Raw genomic sequence first — 23,063 nt, 5'->3', positions numbered from 1 at the left:
AGGCGGGGGCGGGGCCGGCGGCGCTGTCCGGTGCTGAAGCGGCGGCGGCGCGGGCAGCGCGGGGAGGGAGGAGCGGTGCTCGCCAGAGTCGGTCCCGCCGCCCCCGCCGCGCCGCCATGGACTGAGCGCCGCCCGCCCGGCCGCCGACATGGGGCCGCTGCTCGCGCTCCTGCTGCTGCTGCTGCTGCCGCTGCCGCCGCACACTGCACCCGCGCCCCGCGCCCGGCCGCTTCCGGGGCTCCTCGGTGAGTGGGGGGGGGGGTCTGGGAGTGGGGGAGGAGGCGCCTGAGGGACGGGGAAAGGGTGGGGGCTGCTTGGTGAGTCATGGGCGGGGGGAGGGGGCTGCTCGGCGAGTGAGGGGGCGGGGAAGGGGCTTCTCGGCTAGTGGGGGGCAGGGGGAGGGGGCGTGTGGGCGAGTGAAGGGGCGTGGGGAGGGGGCTTGTGGGCGAGTGAGGGCGGGCGGGCGGAGGGGGCTTGTGGGCGAGTGAGGGGGGCGGGGGGACGGTCGGCGAGGGAGGGGTTGGGGGAGGGGGCTTGGCGAGGGCGGGCGGGGGGAGGGGGCTTGGCGAGTGAGGGGCGGGGGAGGGGAGGAGAGGAGAAGGGGGCTTTTTGGTGAGTGGAGGGGGTGGGGGGCTTCTCAGGGAGGGAGGGGAGGGGGTGGGGAGGAGGCTTCTGGACGCGTGGGGGGTGGGGCGCGGTGAGGGCGCGCTCGCTGCAGCAGCGGGGGGTTTCGCGGGTTCTCGGCCCTGCCCGGGGCGCCTCCCTGCCCTCACCGCAGCGCCCCTGCCTCAGTTTCCTCCCCGGCGCCCCGCCCCGCCGAGGACTTCCGCCCGGGTCAGGCCCGGGCGGCCGGGGGAGGGCGCGCCCCGCGCGTGCGTGTGGCCGCGGGGCAGGGTCCCGGGGGCGCGGGACCTGGCCCGGGGCGAATGGAGGGAAGCCGCGCGGCCGACTGCTGCCTGCGTGGTCGGCGCGTGGACCCTGCCACCGACAGCCTCGCCGGGAGACGGACATTTTCCTTCCGCGACCGAGGTGGAAGGAAGCGGGGAGGGAAGCGCTCTCCCCGGGGAGTGAGCCCGGAATCCGCCCCCTTGCAGGTTGACCGTTTTACCCGGGAAGCAGGCAGGGCCCCACGCCAGTCCTTTTGGGGAGGAGATTTACTTTCCAGGCCGCAATTGCTAAACATAATGGATTCGAGTAATAGGTGGTGAATAGGTGTTAAAAGTGAGGGCAAATAGCGGTGCTGGGTCGCGGAGAGGGGGCGGACGCTTGGCCTCCTGGGCCGGCCCTGCTGGGCCCCTGTGGTCCCACACAAAGAGCCTGCCAGGAGAGCGCCATCTCCCCAGATTCCGGCTGACGGCAGACCAGTTGCCATGAATGTTTTCCTTGCTTGACTTGTCTCCTCACATGTACTTCTGCCCGGTGGGCAGCGTGGCACAGTTAGAGGGACAGCTGGTGATTTGAAGGGAGGGCCTCGCCCCCTGGGGTGGAGGGGTGTGTCCCACCCCCCCACATCCCGGGGTGCTGAGGGCACCGATCATTTTTGTCGGGGGGCCTGGCCCACTCTGCTAGATCTCCAGGCCCTTGCCCCAAACTAGCGATGAAGGTTGAGCTGTGTATCCGTCCTCCGGCGTCTCACGTGAGAGCTGTTCGCTCCGTTGGCCTGATGCAGCCCTCCCCGTACACACAGGTCAGGGAGAACCAGGCTCAGGTGATGTTCTAGGGAAGGATGGGTGGTTCTTAACTACTCTTTTTTCCATTAGAATTCCCAGTTCTAATCTAATCTAATCACAGAGGAAGGAAGAAGGGAGAGGTGGCTGAGGGAGGGAGCAAAGGAAAACCCAAAACTGGAAGGATATGAAGAGAAGAAAATCGCGGAACTGTCGTGGACAATATTGCCTGACAAAGCAGTGGTATTTTGGCTACAGGCAAAGTTGAATCATATTTAAAAAAGGGTGCCTTATTTCTCCTCCGCTTACGACGTACTTCAGTGAGTCTCCTGGATACTGTCTTTGTGTGGGACATTGGGGGTCCAGACATCATTCACACTGTCTCAAGGACTCCAGGTGAATAGGGTTAACCTGCTCCATTCTCCATGTGATTGGAAATCGCCTGGCAGTGTAAACAGGTAAAATGTAAGTGTGGTCTTCTCATTTTGGGACCCAACCTGGAATAGCATGTAGCTTTGTTTACCTGTGTAAGGCCCCTGCATCCTGGTCACTCAGCCTTCTATCCCTAATGCCCTCACCCAGAATGCTGCTGCCATATTACCAGAATTCATATACCCAGTCTTCAGAAAGTGCAGGGGGAACCATAGTCACCTCAGAGGTATATGCTACCATGTTTCTCTTTCTCAGCCATTTGTTTGGTAACGGTCACACTAAGTACATTGTTCCAAATAATGATGCAATGCACAGTGAAGGATCACCTGGAGAGAGTTTTGGCCCCAGCCATGTCACTTGTACTCTTTTTATTTGTTTAGCTTAGGTTGACGCCTAAAGAATACACACAGTTCAAGGAGATCTGAGTTTTTGCTCCTTGCCAGCATCATAAAACTGTAGGTTAAAATGAGGAGTCTCCATTACACCAGTAAGACCTAAGACCAGGTCTTTCCGTACAGGCTGCCTTGACTTGAGCCAGAGTCCTCTTCAGATTTAGACAGTGAAGGACCTCTTAATGAAAACCAGGGTCAGCAAAAGTACTAAAATCTGAGTTTATTCTCCTTGTTCTGAGCCACATTCTGTGACACTACGGTATTTCCACAACAGCTCTTGACAGCATCCCAGGGGCAGCAGATGTCTCACCTTTTCCCTTTCTTTAAGGGTACCTTTCCCCCCTTAATCACTTTAGCTTCCTGCCTTTGCATCGCCTGTGTGTCCATGTCTTTCTGGTGCAAAAAGCTTCTTTATGACACATAGTTTTCCATTAGCTTTGACACTATCATCAGAGCTGAACAGAGTGGGAATAATGGCACCCCCTTCAATGATATGATTCAACTTTGCTTCTAGTCGAAATACCACTGCTGCATCAGGCAGCCTTGTCCAGGGTAGTTTAGCGATTTCTCTTCATATAGTTCCATCTTCGGGTATTCCTTTGTTCCTTCCCTCTGCCTTTCTCTGTGATTTCAGGACATCCTTTTGTTCAGGTGCCCAGTACTATATAAGTCTGATTTGAATGCCAGGTGTTTGTCTTTAGGCCATTTTTTAGTTAGAGGGAAGCCAGTTTGTGAACCTGCTCGAACAGCCCCACATTTAAGAGCAGTCATATAAAAGACCCTTCTCTAGCTAAAGAAATAAGAATCTCATTTGCCAAAGGACAGAGTCAACCTTTCATGCAAATGTTGCTTGGAGAATCCAAAGTCGAAGCAAGCCAGTGCCTCTAGCTTTGAGATAGGTGTTTCTTTTTCTCCCCTGTTTTTGTCTCCTAATTAGCCCACACATTTTTCATTCACCAGTGAGCCCACTTGGAGCTGAGGCGAGAGCAGCCAAGGGCAGGAGTCAGCTTGCTTTGTGAACTAGACAGCGTGATTGTTTGTTTTTAAATCAAAGCATCCTTTCCATCACAAAAGCACGCATCCATCTTTACTTCTTAGGGTCCATAGCTCTTGATTTTGGTGGGTGTATGGTAATGAGCAGCCTGCTCCTCCCCTAGAGCAAAAACGCTGCTACCTCCTTTCGGGCTGTGAGTCTTTCTTTGCCTGTTTCCTCCCCCTGCTCTGGCTCCTTCAGCGTCTGGTGCTGATGTGCCCATGCAGAAGGGTTGGGGCCCATGGAAAACCCCGGGCTTCTGTGGAAGGGAGGTGACAGACAGGGGGCTCATCCACGAAACCAGATGCATTGGGTGGAGCTGTCGTGCTTCTGTCTCCTGTGTCCAGAGACAGCAGTTAAATGTGTCAGGCTCGGAAGGAATGTGTGGGGAATAAAAGAGGTTTTGAGATGGCTTCCTCTCAGTGCTAAGCTTAGCTGTGCATCTCAGCATCTTGCAGCTCTTCTTTTTAAAAGCCGATCTGTTTTTGCACCTGGTTACCAAGGTCATCATCAGTGGTACCCACCAATGTGGGAGGTGTGCTAAATTTTCGGCAGTCGGCTTTCTACTTTGCTCTGTGGTGGTGTTGGGTTGTGCCGTGTGTGCAGGCATTTCTATAGGCCGTAAGATGTGCGGACTTGTTGAGTCCTTGGCTTTCCGTGCAGGAGGGCAACGGCAGTATGGTAAATCTGCAGTTAGGCCGAGACCTGCAGCCAGGGTGATCACTCAGGGTGATGTTTTGATGAGCGCTATACCGGTTATTGTGTCTTTTATGTGATGATAATTGCTGCATTCTGAGTTTATTTTGTTGTTCTCCCCCGCCCCCAGGCAGGCAGTATTACCTAATTTGTGAATGCAGTTATTCACCCACTTTTTTATTTTTAAAAAGTTAGGAAGAGGAGAAGTTTGAAAGAGGGATGGGGTTAGCTGATCCGTCCTTATACATGATCTTATTAAGAAAGGTTTTTATTACCGTGACCTCTCAGAGCATTACCTTAGAATTTAAAAATTCCTTACGAAAAGGTGTTTGTAACTAAACGTAACTAAATGTGACCCAAACTAAAAATAACCTTTTGGCTTTGGGTGGCATATATTTAAGATATGCCTGGGTATGTGTAAATACTGCTAGCTTAAGGATTCTTCATATGTGGAGAGAGGCGAAAAACAAAAAACAGGGGCCCCTGGGGGGCTCAGTCGTTAGGCGTCTGCCTTCGGCTCAGGTCGTGGTCCCAGGGTCCTGGGATCAAGCCCCGCATCGGGCTCCCTGCTCCGCGGGAAGCCTGCTGCTCCCTCTCCCACTCCCCCTGCTTGTGTTCCCTCTCTCGCTGTGTCTCTCTGTCAAATGAATAAATAAAATCTTAAAAAAAAAAAAAAAACCTTAAGAAATGGGCAGAAAGAATTTGAATCTAGGTGTATCCCAGTAGATGCAGGCCCAGTGAGGCTCAGTTAACCAAGAACCTGTCTTATCTCTACTGACAAGATGTTCCATTTCCTGAGAAAGCAAACAGCTGAATTCGTAGCAGATAACTCTTTACTCCACATAAAAGCACCCAGCAGCTGTTTCCACATTAGTCTCAATTGACCTTCATGAATGTGGACCCAGCTGGACTTATTTTTTAATCTTGGTTGATAGGGGGACAGAAAACCCAAGAAGCAGAAAATAATCAGTGCACTTTTCTGCTGGCTGGAAACAGTTTGTTGAAGGAAGAAGGAAGTTTTTTCTTTTAATTCGTGCTATCTCCAACAAGTTTGCCACAACCACTGTTTAAATATTTAGGGCAGGAAGTGAGGAGGGGTGCGGTTCCCCTGGAAACACTTATGTTCACATGTTAAGTGACTTTTTTGTTTGTTAGCTGGCTTCTGCACCGATGAGGGGATGACTCACCTGTACGGGTAAGGCACTGAACTTTGGACTAGACGTGCTACTGGGTGGAACGTCAGGGGCCGTCTGTCTTTAAAATGGTCTTTGTGTGTATGATGTGAAGAGATAAGGAAGCTGTTCAGGGTTTTGTGATGATCGCCTGGTGTTAACTGTCCGTTGTGGATAACAGCACGTCTTCTTTCTTTCATTTTCATCTGTTCCCTCAGTCCTGTGATTATGGTTCAGAAAATGCGAGGACACCCCTTCTCGGTACATGGGACTAGTAATGGTTTCTGTGAGGGCAGCTGAACGGGCAGGAGGGGAATAGTTATAAAACAGACTGGGGCACGTTCTCTTTTTTAATTAAAAAGGATCATACGGTGAAATTGAGCTTTTTGTTTTGGTGTATCACTCTAGGTATAGATTCTGATGACAGCTCGGAGAACAGTCCCCCCCAGCGTCGCCCTGAGCTCCCCCTTCTGTAGCGGCAGCCTACTCTGAGCCCCGGGCAACCTCCGCAGCCCTTTACGTGCAGTAACATGTACTCCCAGAAGCATCTTGAGGGTGAGCACTTATAACTTCCGTTTTACAGATGGAAAGACTGGGGCTTAGGGGTCAGGAGGTGCGTTGGGTCCTACTCCCTGGCCTCCTCAGAGTTCCCTTTCTCTCCAGTGGGCGGCCCCAGGCTGAGGCGCAGCGGTAGCGCCTCAGGAAGCAGAAGGGATCTGTGCGCCCTTAGAACCCGGCTCCGTAGCTGCACAAGGTATCACAGGGACACAGGTGATTTTCAGTTGTCAGATCGCTTTTCCCTAAGGAGCTTCAGAACCACTAGGCTCAATGGGCCTGTCTGAGAGACAATTTGAAAATGCTCTTTTTTTTTTTTTAAAGATTTTATTTATCTATTTGACAGAGAGAGACCCAGCGAGAGAGGGAACACAAGCAGGGGGAGTGGGGGAGGGAGCAGCAGGGGCAGAGGGAGAAGCAGGGGGAGTGGGAGAGGGAGCAGCAGGCCTCCCGCGGAGCAGGGAGCCCGATGCGGGGCTCGATCCCAGGACCCCAGGATTATGACCGGAGCCGAAGGCAGACGCCCAACGACGGAGCCCCCCAGGCGCCCCTGAAAATGCTCTTTGGTCTGAGGTGGGGGGCGGGTGTTGATTTTCTGACTTGGGTTTTGTTCTGGGTGTCATTCAGTTATCTGGGTAGCCTCTCAGTGAATCTTGATGTTTGGAAATGGATAACGTGTTTTTGGACACTTTTAGCCTTCCCTCATGGCAGGAATGCAAGTGCCACCATAGAGTTCACGGCTTAATGTGTTCATAAACACTATTCAGAATGCTTCTGTGCTTCCGTCAGGTTTTTTAAATGTGGTGACACAAACATCAAAGAAGCTAGCTCTCATTTCAGACCTGCTACAAGTAAAAGCCTACTTCAGAGTAAGGGATGAAGGAGGGATGATTCTCTTAAGAAAATTTTAAGAGTAGATTCCATCCAAGCTTGACATTTCGAGTGGCAAACAAGCAAAAGGGATGGCTCATTTTAGTCTTTCGTTATTTTCTGAGGCATCTGGTAGAGCAAAGAATGAAACTTTCCCTCACATGACATGGGCATTCTGTGTCACTGTGTGTTCTGAAGGCCCATTCTGGCTTCTGATGCAATGTCCTACATACAGTACAAAAGATGCTTGGAAATGGTTTGTTTGGTGGAAGGAATTTTCAGGAGAAGAGCTGACCTGACTCCCAAAGGGAAAAGGACTTAATTAATTAATTAAAAGATTTTATTTGTTTGAGAGAGAGAGAGAGACCAAGAGAGACCGAGAGAGCACAAGCATGAGCAGGTGGGGGGGGGGGCAGAGGCAGAGGGAGAAGCAGACTCCTTGCGGAGCAGGGAGCCCGATGCGGGGCTGATGCCAGGACCCTGGGACCATGACCTGAGCCGAAGGCAGACGCCCAACGACTGAGCCACCCAGCGCCCCAGGAAGAGGACTTTATATTAATGGTGCAAGTCAGTTCTTATTCCAACAGTGAAATATAGTCAACTTGTAAATGGACAGAGCAGCCAATAAAACTGGCCATGGGAGGCTGATGCTTTTTCCATTTGGGGCCGTGGCTTTAATCCAGTTCAAAGCAGTAATTAACCTGTGGTAGGGCTTGAAGCCAATTCAGCGATTTGTATATTCTCTGAAATAGCTGGTATTTTAATGGCGGCCGACGAGGCCTACTAGCGAGAGCTTATTTCTCAGTGGTGGGCTGGGAATGGGAAACTGGGTGAGGAAGCAGCTTGGGCCACCATCTGTCCATCCACCTTCTCACCTCAAGGCACGTTCCGTCCTGCAAAGGCACATCTGCTTTTGCCAAAATATACTTCAGGACTTCTTGAATCTCTTTCTCTGCTTTTGCCTGAAAAGAGGTCTAGGTTAAGGTCACTAGTCTTCCATCTGATTTAAGTGTTGTATGAGCAGTGCAGTGATGTGATTATAAGCCCATGTGGGAAATACCAGGGTCCGTCCCAAGGGATAGGTGTCCATCCTTGGTGACCAAGTCTTCCCATGTTCTCTGTCTGCTTCACCAGCATGTTTTCGTCCTTGATTCCATGAAATAATAAACACGGAAAGAAACAGATACTATAGGTGATTCCTGGAAACATGGTGGGGAATGACTGGATATGGGTCCAGGACAGAAATTAAATGACAAAACATAGTGTTTCCATGCAGCATATGTTGACAGACTGAGAGATTGCCTTATCTTTCCAATCTGGTAACCTTTACAGTTTGCACTCTAATATACTCATATTAGAAGTCAAGGGGGAAAAAATCAAGGGAAATGAAAGGACTTCACCTGTAATTTCTCTGAATTTATACCACGAGCAAAGTACCAAACTCTTCATGTTTTTGAGAGGATTATATGAGGTGGTGGAGAGTCCTTGGTAATGGCAGTCCGAGCTGTTACTCTTCCTGGAAGCTCCATTTTTTTTCCAGTTAATGTTGGAGTTTGGTGGCCAGACAGGGTGGAATATTGTTATTGTTGAAAATACTAGTTCTTTGGTGAGTCCAAGTCTCAGCTGAATTGACTACTGAGGTTTTTTTAAAGCATTACCAGTACATTTTATTTTTTAATTTAATTTAATTTTTTTTAAAGATTTTATTTATTTATTTGAGAGAGAGAGAGAATGAGAGAGAGAGAGCACATGAGAGGGAAGAGGGTCAGAGGGAGAGGCAGACTCCCCGCCGAGCAGGGAGCCCGATGCGGGACTCGATCCCGGGACTCCAGGATCATGACCCGAGCCGAAGGCCGTCGCCCAACCGACTGAGCCACCCAGGCGCCCACATTTTATTTTTATTTTAGAGAGTGTGTGTGTATGCACATGGGACGTGGGCCAGGCAAGAGGGAGAGGGAGAGGATCTCAGGCAGAACCGCCCCCCCCGGACTTGGGGCTTGATCTCAAGGCCCCGAATCATGACCTGAGCTGAAATCAAGAGTTGGACACTCAACCGACTGAGCCACCCAGGTGCCCCACCATTACATTTTAAGTAGTAGTATCATTTATGTTTTTTGGTAATGTTTATCAAACTTAAAAAAATAGTTATATGCAGTGAGGATGCAGACTTAATTATGTTGTAATGAGAATGACTAATGGTTATAGTATCATCTGGAATTTATTTCACATCATCCCTTCAAAGAGGTTAAAGCCCTTGAATAAAAGAAATTGGGCTTAAAAAATAGTTATATACATTTCTTACATGTTTGAGTGGAAAGTATAAGAAAAAGTACCTACTCTTCAGGTACACTAAACATTTTCTTTTAGAATATTATGTGATATTTGATAAACGCAAAAATCAGAGCACTTTTTTAGAGTATTTGACATGTCTAGGTTGCACTGTTCTTAGGTGCCTAGATTTTTGTCTTGTCACCGAGGCATGAAAAATATCTGCTGATAGAGACCAAAGGACTCACACACGCTGATAAAAGCATTGAGGGTCACCCACAGCATTGACTGAACTAGGGTCCCACAGATTTGGGCTGTGCTCACCTGCCTTCTATAGCCTAATACAAAGACAGCACCCCGCTCTGAGGGCGTGACACAGAGCGCATCCTCTGCACCCTGAGGCCTCTGCTGGAGCAGAGTGAGGGCTGAGCAGGGAAAACATTCTCTAACTGGGCTCCCAGGTCCACCACTTCCTGTGCCATTTACCTGAGGACCTGAGGGTGGAGAGCATGCATCAGCAAAGACTGAGGTGGCCATGATGCTAGCGTCAGAGTGGGTAACGGCCTCCAGGAGGTCTGACCTCATTAGCATCTCTCTCTGTGGGCCCTGGGCTCGGACTTTCCGATTTGGGGCTCAGGGTGTGTGGGCCTGACAGGACCAGGTTCCCCTCTGCGGGGAGGGGGCCCTGACCTCTACATCCTGCCTTATTGGTGTCCAGCAGTCACTGTAGTTTGTCCCTTTTGCTTGTCGGTGCGCTTCTGTGGGCCACTCTCCTGCTCTCCCAAAGCTTGGTCACTCTGTGGTCTGTTGCCTGCCTCTGAGCTGCAGTTGGAGGGGTGGTCCTTGTGGGCTCAGTGTTTGGCTGGCCTGAGGGAATGGCAGGGAAAGAAGCAGTGTGGGTGCCCAGCAAGTTGACCTGCTTGGGGCTGTGTCATTTCCTCAGCGAGGATCTGTGGCCTCTGGGTGTATACGCCTTATTCTGTTGTTTGCTCCCGGTAGTTTACCTGTCTCTTCCCAGCAGCCTCTCTCAGAGAAAAGACAAGGACAGCCTCTCCCTTTGCTCTTCCGGTGTTTGTGAGGTTCCCTGGGTTCTGCAGGCCCCTGGACTGTTTGTGGGGTGGTGGGGAGGGTTAGGAGCTGAGCCCTGTGTGCCTTCCACCTTGCCCTGACTCTGTCTCTGTCTTGACCACCAGCTTTTACGCTCATGTGTCAGGTCGTGCACTTGTGTTTTGTTAATGTTGGTGAACTTCTGTAGTGTGTGACCTGTGTGACCACTGACCCCCAGAAATAACCTGGCAGAAATATCGGTGGGATGAGGTAAGCAGAGGTGTCAGTGGGATGCTGTGTAGGGGGTGGCAGACAGGGGAGGTGGGCATCCTCACTTGAAGCCCTTGTGCTGTGGGAGGGGCATGCTCTGGGGCTTCCCCAGCAAGAACCCCCATGTTCTGAGCTCCTAGTATCTGTTAATCTCTATTTCTATTCTTGTGGCCTGGAATATGCTTTATTTTTTATTTTTTTCTTTTTTAATGAGAGAGAGAGAGCGCCAGAGAGCAGAGCAGGAATGAGAGGGAGAAGCAGCCTCCTCAATGAGCAGGGAGCCCGATGCGGGGCTCGATCCCGGGACCCTGGGATCACGATCTGAGCCGGAGGCAGACGCTTAACCATCTGAGCCACCCAGGCGCCCCTGGAATATGCTTTAAAAAAAGGCTTTGTAACAGAGTTGAGTTGGAATAGAGAACTATGATGTCAGAAGCAAAACTGTGCAGAGACTCTCATTTCTTGCTGAGCCAGGTTTGGGCTGAAATGCCTCTTCTGGCAGGAGCCTGGCAGGGTGCTTGGGCAAAATGGCCCCGTGCCCAGGCTGTGCCCAGCCTGCTGGTTACTCCACGTGTTCACTGAGCATGTCTCCTTGTGAGTGACCACACCAGGCCCTGGGTCTCCTGTTTGCTTTTGTTTTGTTTGCGGCAAGAAGCAAGTACTTCAAGACGGCATATTAAGTGTGGATGTTCAAAACCCAGAGAATACTCTTTTACCTGAATTTTTAATTGCTGGGAGCCTAAGCTTTTTGACCATTGAATAAAGAAACCTTTTAAGTTTTTTTAAGCTTTATTTATTTATTTTAGAGAGAGAGCACGCGAGAGTGCATGCATGAGCATGAGGAGCAGAGGGAGAGAGAATCTTCAGCAGATTTTGCCCTGAGTATAGAGCCCGATACGGGGCTCAATCTCACAACCTCAAGATCACGGCCTGAGCCTTAACCGAGTCAGGGTGCCACCCACACAACCCAAGAAACCTTTTAAAATGGAAAAATTTTTTTTCAGAATAAACATTAGATTTTTAGTTTAGTCCCCTAAGAAGCGAGATCTACTTATTTTCTCATTTCTATGATGCTTTCTTTTTTTTTTTTAAAGATTTTATTTATTTATTTGAGAGAGAGAAGGAGAGAGAGAGCACATGAGAGGGGGGAGGGGCAGAGGGAGAAGCAGACTCCCCGCTGAGCAGGGAGCCCGATGTGGGACTCGATCCCGGGACTCCAGGACCATGACCTGAGCCAAAGGCAGTCGCTTAACCGACTGAGCCACCCAGGTGCCCCTCTATGACACTTTCTAAACATTGTCTCTTCCTCACATGTAGTGAACTTAGACTTTAATTTACTGTTGTCACAGAGGATGGGGTTGCATACGTGCAGATCAAGTAACTAGAAATGTATAAATTGCATTGCTGGTTGCTGAAAACCATCTTATGGAACTCACATATGGAAAGCAAATGTCGAGGACGATGGACCAAGGCAGTATCAAAAGGAACAGTCTGGGAGTGAATAATTACTAGTAAAAAACATGAGAAGTTTATAAGGGACAAAAAGAGTACCGAATGTTAGCAATGAAATTAGATTTTGCTTGCTTATATGTATTTTGTGTCTTTGGGAAGTAAGATGTAGTTCTGAAAGAACATCTTGATTTAGTGCTATTCTGAGAAGATAAAAATGTGCAATCAAGCTGAAAATTTGGATATTTATATAGATATGCCTGTTCTTATTTTGCAAAGGTTTTGAGGGATTGAAATATAGATGTTAAACCCACTTTAGGACAGTATCAGTACATTAATGAAGAAGCCTATTAGTGATGTTAAAAAGTGGTATTTTTGGTCTAAATGCTGTTGAAGAATATATAGCAATTGTTTAACGAGTAAATATTTTTCATAGGAACTCTGAAAGAACACCAGATATCCAGGGTAAATTTAAAGTCAAACACTATGGAAAAAAGAATGTTCCAGACTGTTAGAGGCGATCTTACATAAAATAACATGTCTCACAAAGATCGTAATTAAGTGGGTACTAACTCCAAAATCAAAACCTTATTTTGAAAGATCCTACCCAGGTCTGGATGTATCGTTATCCTGTTTCTAATGTAGCAGTTCTTCCAGAATATCAGAAGATGCTGCTTTGCTATGTAAAATAAATGAATAATGGAAGGAAGAATACACTCTCCGAAGAAAGGACAGAGGGTTGTTTTAACCTGTAGGCTGGAGGAGAAGCAGGTGGTTGGTTCCTTCATGTGACCCAGTGGTTCCCAACCGTGGTCTCCACTGTCTTTTGGTTGACCCAGCTGGGGTGGGAGGTCTGCTACTAGGTCCTACAGAGTGGAGGCAGGGATGCTGCTGAAATGCCCCGACCCCAGAGAACTGTCTACAAAGAATTGGCCCCACTGTCAGCCACGCTAAACCGGAACACCTGATGTCAGTGCAGTCTTGGGAGGCAGCTGCTGGCCATGTGCTCCTGATGGAAGAAGAAGAGCTTGGCTGAAATATGGCAGAACAAACCAATAGAAGTCTTGCCCTCCTCCAGGCCCTTCTTCAGTTTAGGCTGTGACCACCATGAAAATCTGATCCTGTCACACTCTTCTGTTTGAAACCTCCCCAAATGTCATGGATGAGGCCCATGCCCTCTACTTTATACCTATCCCCCAGGCACATGCTCTCCTCTCCACCTCTCCCCTTGGGTCTGTAGGTTTGATGGCATACGCAATAGAAATGTGCACTTATTACCAGGTACACACACACACACACACTTACACACTTATTTACAAATTACACATATGCTGCATTGAACTAATGCTTATTATCAAACAAGTTAAACAAATTTAAAAGAAAGAGATTAATAATCATTAAAGTAATTATTAACTAGTCATTAAGATATTGTTGCAGATACGAAAACTTCTCTGTAGGTGTGTCTGGGTGGCTTAGTCCGTTGAGCATCTGACTCTGTTTCATGCGTTGTGGGATTGAGCCAGGTCAGGCTCGAAGATTCTCTCCCTCTGCCCCTCCCACTGCTCGTGCACACTCTCTCTCTTTCTCTAAAATAAATCTTAAAAAAAAAAAGAGTATGACAAAATTAAAAAAACTTCTCCGTACTTGCCAAAATTATTGTTAATAATGTTTCAGATGCTTAGTTTTTAAATGTCTTTAATCTTAATGGCTTCAGGCTATCATCTACTATCTCAGGTCACAAGATACAGTTAGAACAATGTCTACTATTGAGGATAATATATGTAATTCCATATTTGGAAAAGTCTGAAGGATGATTTGTGATCTTTTTAGCCACCTTCTTGTTGGGTCTAATTAAATTGCTATGCCTTTGACCTCAGAATGTGTCTGAAGGACAATTCCCACTAAGAGAAGTATCGATGCTCACCCCCATTTTCTGTGTGTGTTTTTTTTTTAAGATTTTATTTATATGACAGACAGAGACAGCCAGAGAGGGAACACAAGCAGGAGGAGAGGGAGGGGGAGAAGCAGGCTTCCCGCGGAGCAGGGAGCCCAATGTAGGGCTCGAACCCAGGACCCTGAGATCATGACCTGAGCCGAAGGCAAACGCATAACGATTGAGCCACCCAGGCACCCCCCATTTTCTGTGTTTGTGTGGTTGTTAACAATGCATGATTTCTTTGCAAGAATCCCTTCAAATCTCTGGTTCATATTGTGTTAGTTAAAATGGGTCATCTAGTCCATAAATCACATCACCAGGCACAGTGCATTGCAATGAGCTGCAGGGCATCATGAGAACCAGTGAAGGGTCGTTCATCCCTCCTTCACCAGAACTCAATGGGCCATTTGCCAGGGCCTCCTGAGGCTGCAGAGTTAGCCCATATATCAGATAATACTTAGTTGTAAGTGAGTATAAGTGTGGGCATATCCCAATATATATACACAGTAATTTTTGCTGAATAAATAAATCAATTACAGACTTACAGGGGGCTAGAAAAGGTTCCCTGGTCTGGTTTCAGCAATTTGTAAATTCTAAGTGAGGAGGTTCAGATCTAGGGATGTCAAGGTTGTGCAGTCTCCCAGGTCAACCCAGACAGAGTACCTGAGAAATGCTGTGGGGGTAGTCTCTTGGTCTGAAAGTCTTCAAGAGAAGAATGAACATGAAGAATGTGGTGAGCCCTTGCTAGAGCAGGAAGGTGGCCTGGTTATTCTTCCAGAGCCCCTTCTGGTTACTTTAGCGTTAGACTCTGTTTTCAAAAGTGATACTGAAAACTGACTATAATCGTAAACAACATAATCTTTTCTTGAACATTTCTTTTTTTTTTTTTTAGATTTTATTTATTTGAGAGAGAGACACAGCGAGAGAGGGAACACAAGCAGGGGGAGTGGGAGAGGGAGAAGCAGGCTTCCCGCGGAGCAGGGAGCCCGATGCGGGGCTCAGTCCCAGGACCCTGGGACCATGACCTGAGCCGAAGGCAGACGCTTAACGACTGAGCCACTCAGGCGCCCTTCTTGAACATTTCTTAACTGTATCTGGCTTCATCAGCAGTAAAAGCTGATGTTTTCTTTCTTTCTTTCTTTTTAAGATTTATTTGAGAGACAGTGTGTGCATGAGTGAGGGGAGGGGCAGAGGGAGAGGATCAAGCAGACTCCCTGCTGAGCGTGGAGCCCTGACACGGGGCTCGATCGATCCCAGGACCTGGAGATCATGACCTGAGCCAAAGTCAGACACTTAACCGACTGAGCAACCTGAAAGCTGACGTTTTCTGCATTTCTAGGGCACAGATTCCCTTTCTCATCCCCTAGCCCATTTCTCTAGTGGTCATCATAAAACGTTAATGAAGTACAGAGGAATGTTGATTATCAGTTGAGTTATCTGTACCAGGAACAGTATTCATTCCTATCATGTGTTTTTATAAAAGTAAGATGAGGGCAGGAAATACATTTCTGTGCTATAAACATCAGATTTTCGTGCTACTATTCATTGTGTATCACTCTAACCTCTAGAACAACCCTTTAAAATTTAGATTCTCAGTCTAAGAACATTTCCAAATGAGTCAATGACAATTCTTCAGCCTAGACAGTGTCGGGGTGAGACTTACTGATTCAGTTGGAATAAAATGTAGATCATTCAGAAAATACAAATTCATATTTGCGAGCTTACTATAGTAGCAGCTGTCAGTGAGTTGAATGCCATATATCATACTCTCATTTTCATTTAGAAACTGCCATTTCAATATCAGCTTTAGCTTTGCCGCAGAGCAAATTCTAAAGCCATTTCAATGCCAAAGATCCTGGATAAATTTTTGTGTCCAGTAGTGGTGGACTGAGTCGTTTATTAACCCACTGAGAACAACAAAGAGAATCTGGACAAAAAGTAGGAAATACAAGAAGGATCAGAGTGAAGAGCTGGCGGGGGGTGGGGTTGAGCCCCAAGAGAGGAAAGACCAGAGTGTCAGCCAGTTCTGGGGAGGGACTGCAGGGGGTCCCTGATGTGCCTCCGAGATGAGAGTTGGGATCCCAGTGGGCTGCACACTAGGAGAAATGGTTCAACAGAGACAGGACAGTCCTCCTCGCGGGGGCAAAGACCCAGCTGTGAATCATCTTAGTTTCTGGCTGGACAAGGCTGTCAGGGGCCTTGGATCTTTAGCCACCAGGCAGAAGCAAGAGCCGGTTTTCTGTGGAAGAAGGTGGCATCATTAGAGTTTTAAGGTAGCTCCACAATTTCTCACATTCATGCCCAGGACCAAACAAAATGACATTTTGAGGGAAATTCAGATACTTATCCTTTGTCCAGTTTCTTCATTTTCACTGTGAATAAGGAGTTCTGGCTTCCCACTGACCTATAAATTTAGGCAGGTAGGGAAACCTCTGGTCAGTATCATGGATTGAGTACCTACAATGCACCAGGCACTATACTGGACACTGGATATGCAAACATGAACAAGACAGTGTTGCTGCCTTCCAGAAACTTCCCTGCCTCCAAAACGTTCCCTGTGTTTCCTCCCTCCAGAACCTTCTCTGCCTCCAGAAAAATTTCTGTCTTCCAGCATCTCCCTGCCCTCCAGAACCTTCTTTGTCTTCCAGAACTTTCTCTGCCCTCCCACATCTTCCTGAACCTTCCTTGCCTCCAGAAGCCCAGCAGGACCTTTCTTGTGCATTCCCAGTGCTTATTCTACAATAACAATTTTAAAGTTAATTTACTTAACTGTAGAGAATATTCAATGCCACATATACTGTTCCTGGGTAACTTTTATCTGTGTGAGAAGATTTTGGTGAGTAAATACTGTATTTTTATTCCATGTATGTTTATTTTGTTGTGTTTTCTAATTCTTGCCAGGAAATGGAAGCTGCACCTATGGAGTTGGCTTTTTACTTTTTGGGACCCTTAAGAAATAGATGCTTTCCATTAGATGTGCTGACATATATGGACCTTATTACAAAATAACAACATGTAAAAATAAACAAAACAATCACAAACAGAATAAAATGAAATAGGGGACTGATTAAAAATTGAAGACTCAGTGGGTGGAGTGTCAGGTCCAGCTTGAAAACACACCACACGAGATGCTTGGGAATGTGTTGGCTCCGGGGCAGTAGGCGTCGTGGGGAGGGTCCTGTGTCCTGGTCTTCCTCCCCCACCTCCTCCTTGTTTATAGTGCTTGTGACTTTGCTCTCTGGGTCCCATGGGGCTTTGCATGGGGTGGCTGCCATCCTAAAAAGATACAAAAACATCTTAGGTTCAGTGCTAGGAATTGCTTCCTTAGCCACAAACTACAGTTGACCTCAGGCTTCCAGCTTATAAAGTGTTTCATAGATCAGCATTGAAGGGCTAAAAGTACCTATCATCTTTAGGTGCTTTGCCAGTTGGGGATGCGTTCAAGGGCCTGTGGGGTCATTATCCTCTGCTCTGCATGGCTTGGTTTTGGAATTGATGGCTTTTGGCTTCTTCTCTAGGCTATGTCCTGAATTAACAGCTAGGAAAAGAAGGTGAAGTGTTCATGGAACAAAAATGAGAGTGAGGAGGAAGTGCTCTTGTCTAGATTCGGCATGCTTGGCTATGGCAGGGGTGTGAGGGCCTAGCTGTTGTTCTGACTGCACAGAGCAGCTTGTGATGCTGGCTGAGTCATGATCTCTGGGCCCAGGGTCCAGGCTGTGAGTGAGTGAGGGCAGCACCTGAATCTGGGCTAGATTTGGGGCCCAGAGTCACGAGTTTCCTCTTTGGTGACTTCAGTTTGACTCAGAGACCCTGTGTTCATTGCTCCAGAGGTTCCCTGTGTTTCTGATATGTGGGTCCCAGGTCTGGGGGCAGCACCCCTTCCGTAAGACCTGGTGGAGGGGCATGAGTCCTGGGACCTGAAGTGGGTGAAGCCACAGGGTGAAGTGGGGAGAAAGGAGGGAAGAACAGGGACACCTGCTTTTTTTTTTTTTTTTAAAGATTTTACTTATTTGAGAGCGAGCACACGCACATGAGTCGGGGGGGGTGGCAGAGGGAGAAGCAGGCTCCCCGCGGAGCAGGGAGCCCGATGCGGGGCTCAGTCCCAGGACCCTGGGACCATGACCTGAGCCGAAGGCAGATGCTGAACGACTGAACCACCCAGGCGCCCCAGGGCCTCCTGCTTTTTATGACTGAAGACCCTGGAAATTGGGCTCATCATACAGTCTCTCGAACCCAAGGACAGGAAGGAAACATCGCTCCATATTTTGAAGCAGCCCCCCCCCCCCCCCGTGTGTCCCAGCCTTCCCTGTGTGCGGGTCTGGTGCTCAGCATTTTCTGACGGGGCTGAGGCAGGAGATGGCAGTAAAGGGGCGAGAACTTAGACGTTGCTGGTACTTAGATGCTCAGGAGAATGAGGAACGGACGGAGGGGCAGTAGTAGTGGTGAGGGTAGCTCTGCTCTTGGTGCGTGAGCAGCACAGCCAGTGCCCGGAGAGGCTTCGGGAAAGGGGAGGCCCCTGTTGTCTTGACTTCTTGTGGTGAGACCCTGCCTCTTCCAGCAGGGGTGTGGGCTTGCATCGCATGAGCCTTGACTGCTCCTCCGTCTCCTGCACAGGGAGATTGATGGTATTTCTCCTTTTTATAGTGAGCCAGCCAGGCACCTTCTTTGTGGGAAGCGAGGTTAGATGGATATACACACAGTCCTGTACCCCCAGGCTTACCAAACTGCCCTGGGTCTGGCTCTCTGCCCCGCAGTGATGAACGTGGCATTCGGTCCTTGAGCAACAGGGAAGTGGAGCATAGTGTGTCTGGAGTTGCGCTGGGTTTTGTGGAGGCCCAAACTTGATTTCTTTCTAGGTTACTTAGCAATGATCTGGTTCTGGGTATTCGGTCATACTCCCTTAGAAAGCCGGATTTGTAACCCGAAGGTCAGTGTAGTATCTTTGGGGTGTGCCCCCGTGTGGATTATTTGCACTGAGCTGCCTGGAGGACCAAGCCTGGTCACCTGGTGAGGCTGGAGCAGACGTGGTGGCCCTGACGCTGCACAATGGTGAGTGGCTCCTTCCCATCAGTTCAGATTTACTCACTTTTAGAGACTTTTTAAAATTCTGAAATTTTATTTGTTAGTGATTGTTTTGTTTTTCTTTTTTAAAGACTTTAAGTAGTCTCTACACCCAGTGTGGGGCTTGAACACAACTCCAAGGTCAGGAGTCACACGCTGCACCGACTGGGCTGGCCAGGTCGTAGGTGTGTGTTTTTAAGCATTTTAAATTGGAAACCTAAAGATTTGGCAACTTTCTAGAGGTTCCCCTGAGGTTAAAAACAACCAAACAAATATGATTACTCGTCTATGAAATAAAAAAAAATAGAAACCACTATTTTATGGAGTATTTCTTTTTTTCTTTCAGTTTTATTGAGATGCAGTTAACATACAGTACTGTGTAAGTCTAAGGTATTGCACAGCATAATGACTTAGCATACATTGTGAAATGGTGATCATGTTAACATCCATAATCTCATCAGATACAAAAAAAAAAAGGAAAAAAATGTTTTTTTTTCCTTGTGTTGAGAACTTTTAGGATTTACTGTCTTAGCAACTTTCTAAATATACCATGCGGGGTGCCTGGGTGGCTCAGTCACTTAAGCAACTTCATCTGGCTTAGGTCATGATCCCAGGGTCCTGGGGTGGAGTCCTACGGCGGTCCCTGCTCAGCAGGGAGTCTGCTTCTCCCTCTGCCCCTCCCCTGGTTCATTCTCTCGTTCTCTCTCTCATAAATAAATAAAATCTTAAAAAAAAAAAGATCTCCCTCTCCCTCTCTGCCACACTTCCGCTCTGTGTGCATGCTCCCTCAAAAAAAAAAATATATATATATAGATAGATAGATAGATAGATACACGCTGTGCAGCAGTTAACTGTAGGCATCATGTTGAAGGACTATTTGTATGAAGTGTGATAGGTGAGTGATATCTGCTCTAGGAACATGTTTAGTATATTTGTGGTAAATATCACAATTTTGTGCAGTATAAACCAGGTGTATGATTGACACCAGAATTTGAAGACCTTGTTTCCCTGCACATTTCCTTGGTGTGTTGGAAAAAGGAAATGCAGTCTAAAAGTTGTTGGTTTTTCTCCCAAACCAACACCCCAGAAGGAATCATTTAATGTTCCTACCTTTTCTCGGAGTAACAAAAAAAAGTAATTGTATTATGAATGACCAAATTATCTACTTTCTCTGGACCTCACTTCCCCCCGTCTATAAGAGAAGGAGGCTGAACTAAATATATGTATACGGTTTATAAACACTAGTTTTTAATAAATGAGAGTCACCTTTTTAATGCCTTAGTAGCAGTAATAGACATACAGCTATAGCAGCATGCTGATCATTTCTTCCTCCAGGACGACCAGCACCTCTGTCCTGCACGTCTGGGATAGGGCATGGTGTCTGTGTCCTGGGCCAGCACCCTTTCCAGGGTCTTTCTCTCCGCCGAGAGCACCCTGACATTTCCCTGCCCCTCACTGTTCGGCTGCTCTCAGCATGATGCCCTGCCTCTTGCCTCTGTCCTGGAGGGCTGTGTCCCTGTCAGATTCCAGCGTTTCCCATTGGCTGGTTAACTTAGAGGTTGGGTTGCCTGCTTTGGGGGGTGGGCCAGCTCACTCATCACATGGCAGGAACTTGTGCACTTGTCAGATAATAAGGGAGCCTGCAGGAGCCCGCTGGACAGAGCCCGCTGAGTCTCAGCCTTGACATTTTACATGGCCATAATGAAAAGCCTTCCTAAAATAAATGCTGCCTCTGTAATGTCTAATATATTCTGTTTGGAGGGTGGGAAATGCAATCACAGGCACAGCCCGGTCGCAGCCAGCCTGTTTGTCATGGTGACAGGACGGCCTGTTGTGAGCTCAGGAATTTTCTGGCCTAGAAAAGATTGGAATAAACACCATAAATATCCAGGGAAGCGCAGTGCAAGATACATTTCCTCCACTCGGTTGGATGAAAGCCATTTAGCTTCCTTTAATTTTTTATCATTTCTGTGGTTTTAGTGTTTGCCGTTGGACCTGCCGTGGTGACAGGACTGTAAGGTAACCTGTGAAAACCAGGACAGCTCAGTTGAGGAGGACAGGTGCGACACCTCCTGTGGGGGCTGTTCCCACCCTCCTCCCCCCAGATGAAAGTCCTCTTTTTTGGAGATGCTTGAAGGAAGGAAACCTAGAAGCTCAGAAAGGACCCTAGTTTCAGCCTTCCAGGGCCCCGTCGCTTTTCAAGTTCGCACGCGGGGACGTCAGGTGGCTTGGAGTTACCTGTCTGTGCTGGCCAGAGTGCAGGGAAGGTGGGTGGTGGGGGTCATGCTGCTGGCCTCGGGAGGGGGCTGCAGTGACCCTCCGGCTGCTGTCTTCGAAGTGCTCAGGAGTTAAAATGACCTTCTGATGTCTGTGGACAAAGCAAGTAATTGATCTCCAGTGCCATCAAAACCATTCATAGTCTTAGGGAGAGATTTTATAAGGGGTAGAGGGGGAAATGGCTATAAGACAAAGGGAATGAATTAGGACAGAACTGTTGTCGGTGAGTGGGTCCAGAGTCTGGTGACATGGGAAGCCCCTTAGCACCTCCATCCCTGACGCAGCCTCCTCACGTGTGAGGGGGACAGTTGTCAGAGTGTTTTGGTTCATTATGTGAAGAGCCACATGACAAAGGGGCCTCCGGGCCTTCCAGTACCCACGTGTCTGCCCCCAGCGGGTTCTACTTCGACCGTCGGCTGAGGCCGCATTCCCCACAGGGGAAGTTTGAGGTCACTTGGGGTCCTCACACACTGGCATTCCAAGGCACTTAACGTGATCATAGCCACTTAGTGCTGGACCAGGCGGAGCCCAGTGGCCTGTGGGTTGGGGCAGGGGCGGCTCTGCGTCCCCCTCAGGATGGGTCTTGGCCATCTGCGACACTCCCCTTACATATGGCTTATTTGGAAGTTGCTCACGTAGCCGCGTTCTGACAGGTGGTGGCAGGTCGCCCTGTGAGCGGCAGCTCTGCTGCGGGTAAGGTGGATCCGGATCCTCAGACCCAAATGCAGCTGGGCTATCTTTTGTCCTGGGGATCTCATGGTTTTATAAGGAGAGATCTCCGGCTTGTTTATCCTAACCTTGCCCCTCTCCCCACAGTATGGTTTTCCAAGCCACCTCAGCATTTCTGGAGCTCTGTGTGATTTGTATAAAGGCAGCTTAGAGGGCAGGGCCTGCACCAAGGGTCTCCCTATAGCTTCTCATGAATGCACATCCCATTAAGGAGCAAGCATGCACGCAAAGGGCTGCTTGGGTGCCTGCATGTCCCATGGCCTTATTCTTAAATTTGCACATACTTGTCTTTGCTCTAGCAAAGCCTTCATCCTCCTTTGTGTTCCTGACTGATTTATGCCAGGGAGCCTTTCCTGGGCCTAAAGGACGCCTTCCTTGCTGGTTGAGCCAGGCGCGCTTCTAAGGCTTTCCTGTCAGTCTCTCACCTGCCCCACAGACAAACGTGTGCTGGGTAAAGCTACAGCAAAACGGGTCTAGAGAGAGATGGGGACTCAGTGGGAGATGAGGGGATTCAGGCAGGGGCTCCCAGGGGTACTTGGGGACAGCTGGGATGGAGGCCGGGGGCAGGAGACTGGCAGTCACCCACTGCCTGGCCCCCTGCTGATGGGCCGCCCTGGGGCTGAAGGCCATTTATGTTCATGTGTGGTCTCCAGGCCTCGCGGAGCCCTGGGGGGAGTGGCGAGCACGGGGGGTGGCCCCACTCTCATGCCCTCTTGGTGGGAGTGGAGTCGCTTCAACCTCTTACGGGCTGATGGGTCGTATTCCTCACAAAATACACTGTACAAATACAAAATACTGTATGACCGGAGATTCTGCTTCTAGGAATTTGCCCTACAGCTTACTTACACACATGTGAAAATCCTTTTCACATGTGTTTGTGCCAGGATCTTCGTCCTGCATTTTGTTGTTGTTGTTGTTATAATGCTAGGAACAATTTAATGTTTTGTGACAGGAGACTGGTTAAGTGTAGTATTCATACCGTAGAATGTTGCAGTTGTTAAAAAGAATGAGATGGAACAACCTCCAGAGATTTGGTTAATAATACTTACAGTGACAAGTAACTGCCATCGGTAGCTTGCTCTGTGCCTGGCACTTCTTGTGCCCTTTGTTCACTTTGTCTCATTTAACCCTCAGATGCCCTCTCATGTACGAACTACTGTGATGTGTGTTTCAGACACGGTCAGGCACTGGCTTTGGAACCTGAGCTCT

General features: G+C 48.5%; 1 protein-coding gene across 3 annotated transcripts in view; it reads left to right on the top strand.

Moving 5' to 3' along the window:
* The first annotated feature begins 37 nt into the window (after positions 1-37).
* PTPRN2 (protein tyrosine phosphatase receptor type N2) overlaps positions 38-23,063 on the top strand; it is an 822,430-nt gene continuing 799,404 nt past the window's right edge. For all 3 annotated transcript variants that reach the window (XM_025859126.2, XM_073888925.1, XM_073888924.1), the window contains exon 1: positions 38-245. In XM_025859126.2, coding sequence (XP_025714911.2) covers positions 149-245 — 97 coding nt within the window. In that variant the 5' untranslated portion in view covers positions 38-148. The remainder of the gene's footprint in view (positions 246-23,063) is intronic.

Source organism: Callorhinus ursinus, unplaced genomic scaffold (genome assembly GCF_003265705.2).
Source record: "Callorhinus ursinus isolate GAN/ISIS: 27379988/994484 unplaced genomic scaffold, GSC_fseal_2.0 scaffold99, whole genome shotgun sequence".
In the NCBI taxonomy this organism is placed as follows: Eukaryota; Metazoa; Chordata; class Mammalia; order Carnivora; family Otariidae; genus Callorhinus; species Callorhinus ursinus.
This window is presented reverse-complemented; position numbering and strand designations above follow the sequence as displayed.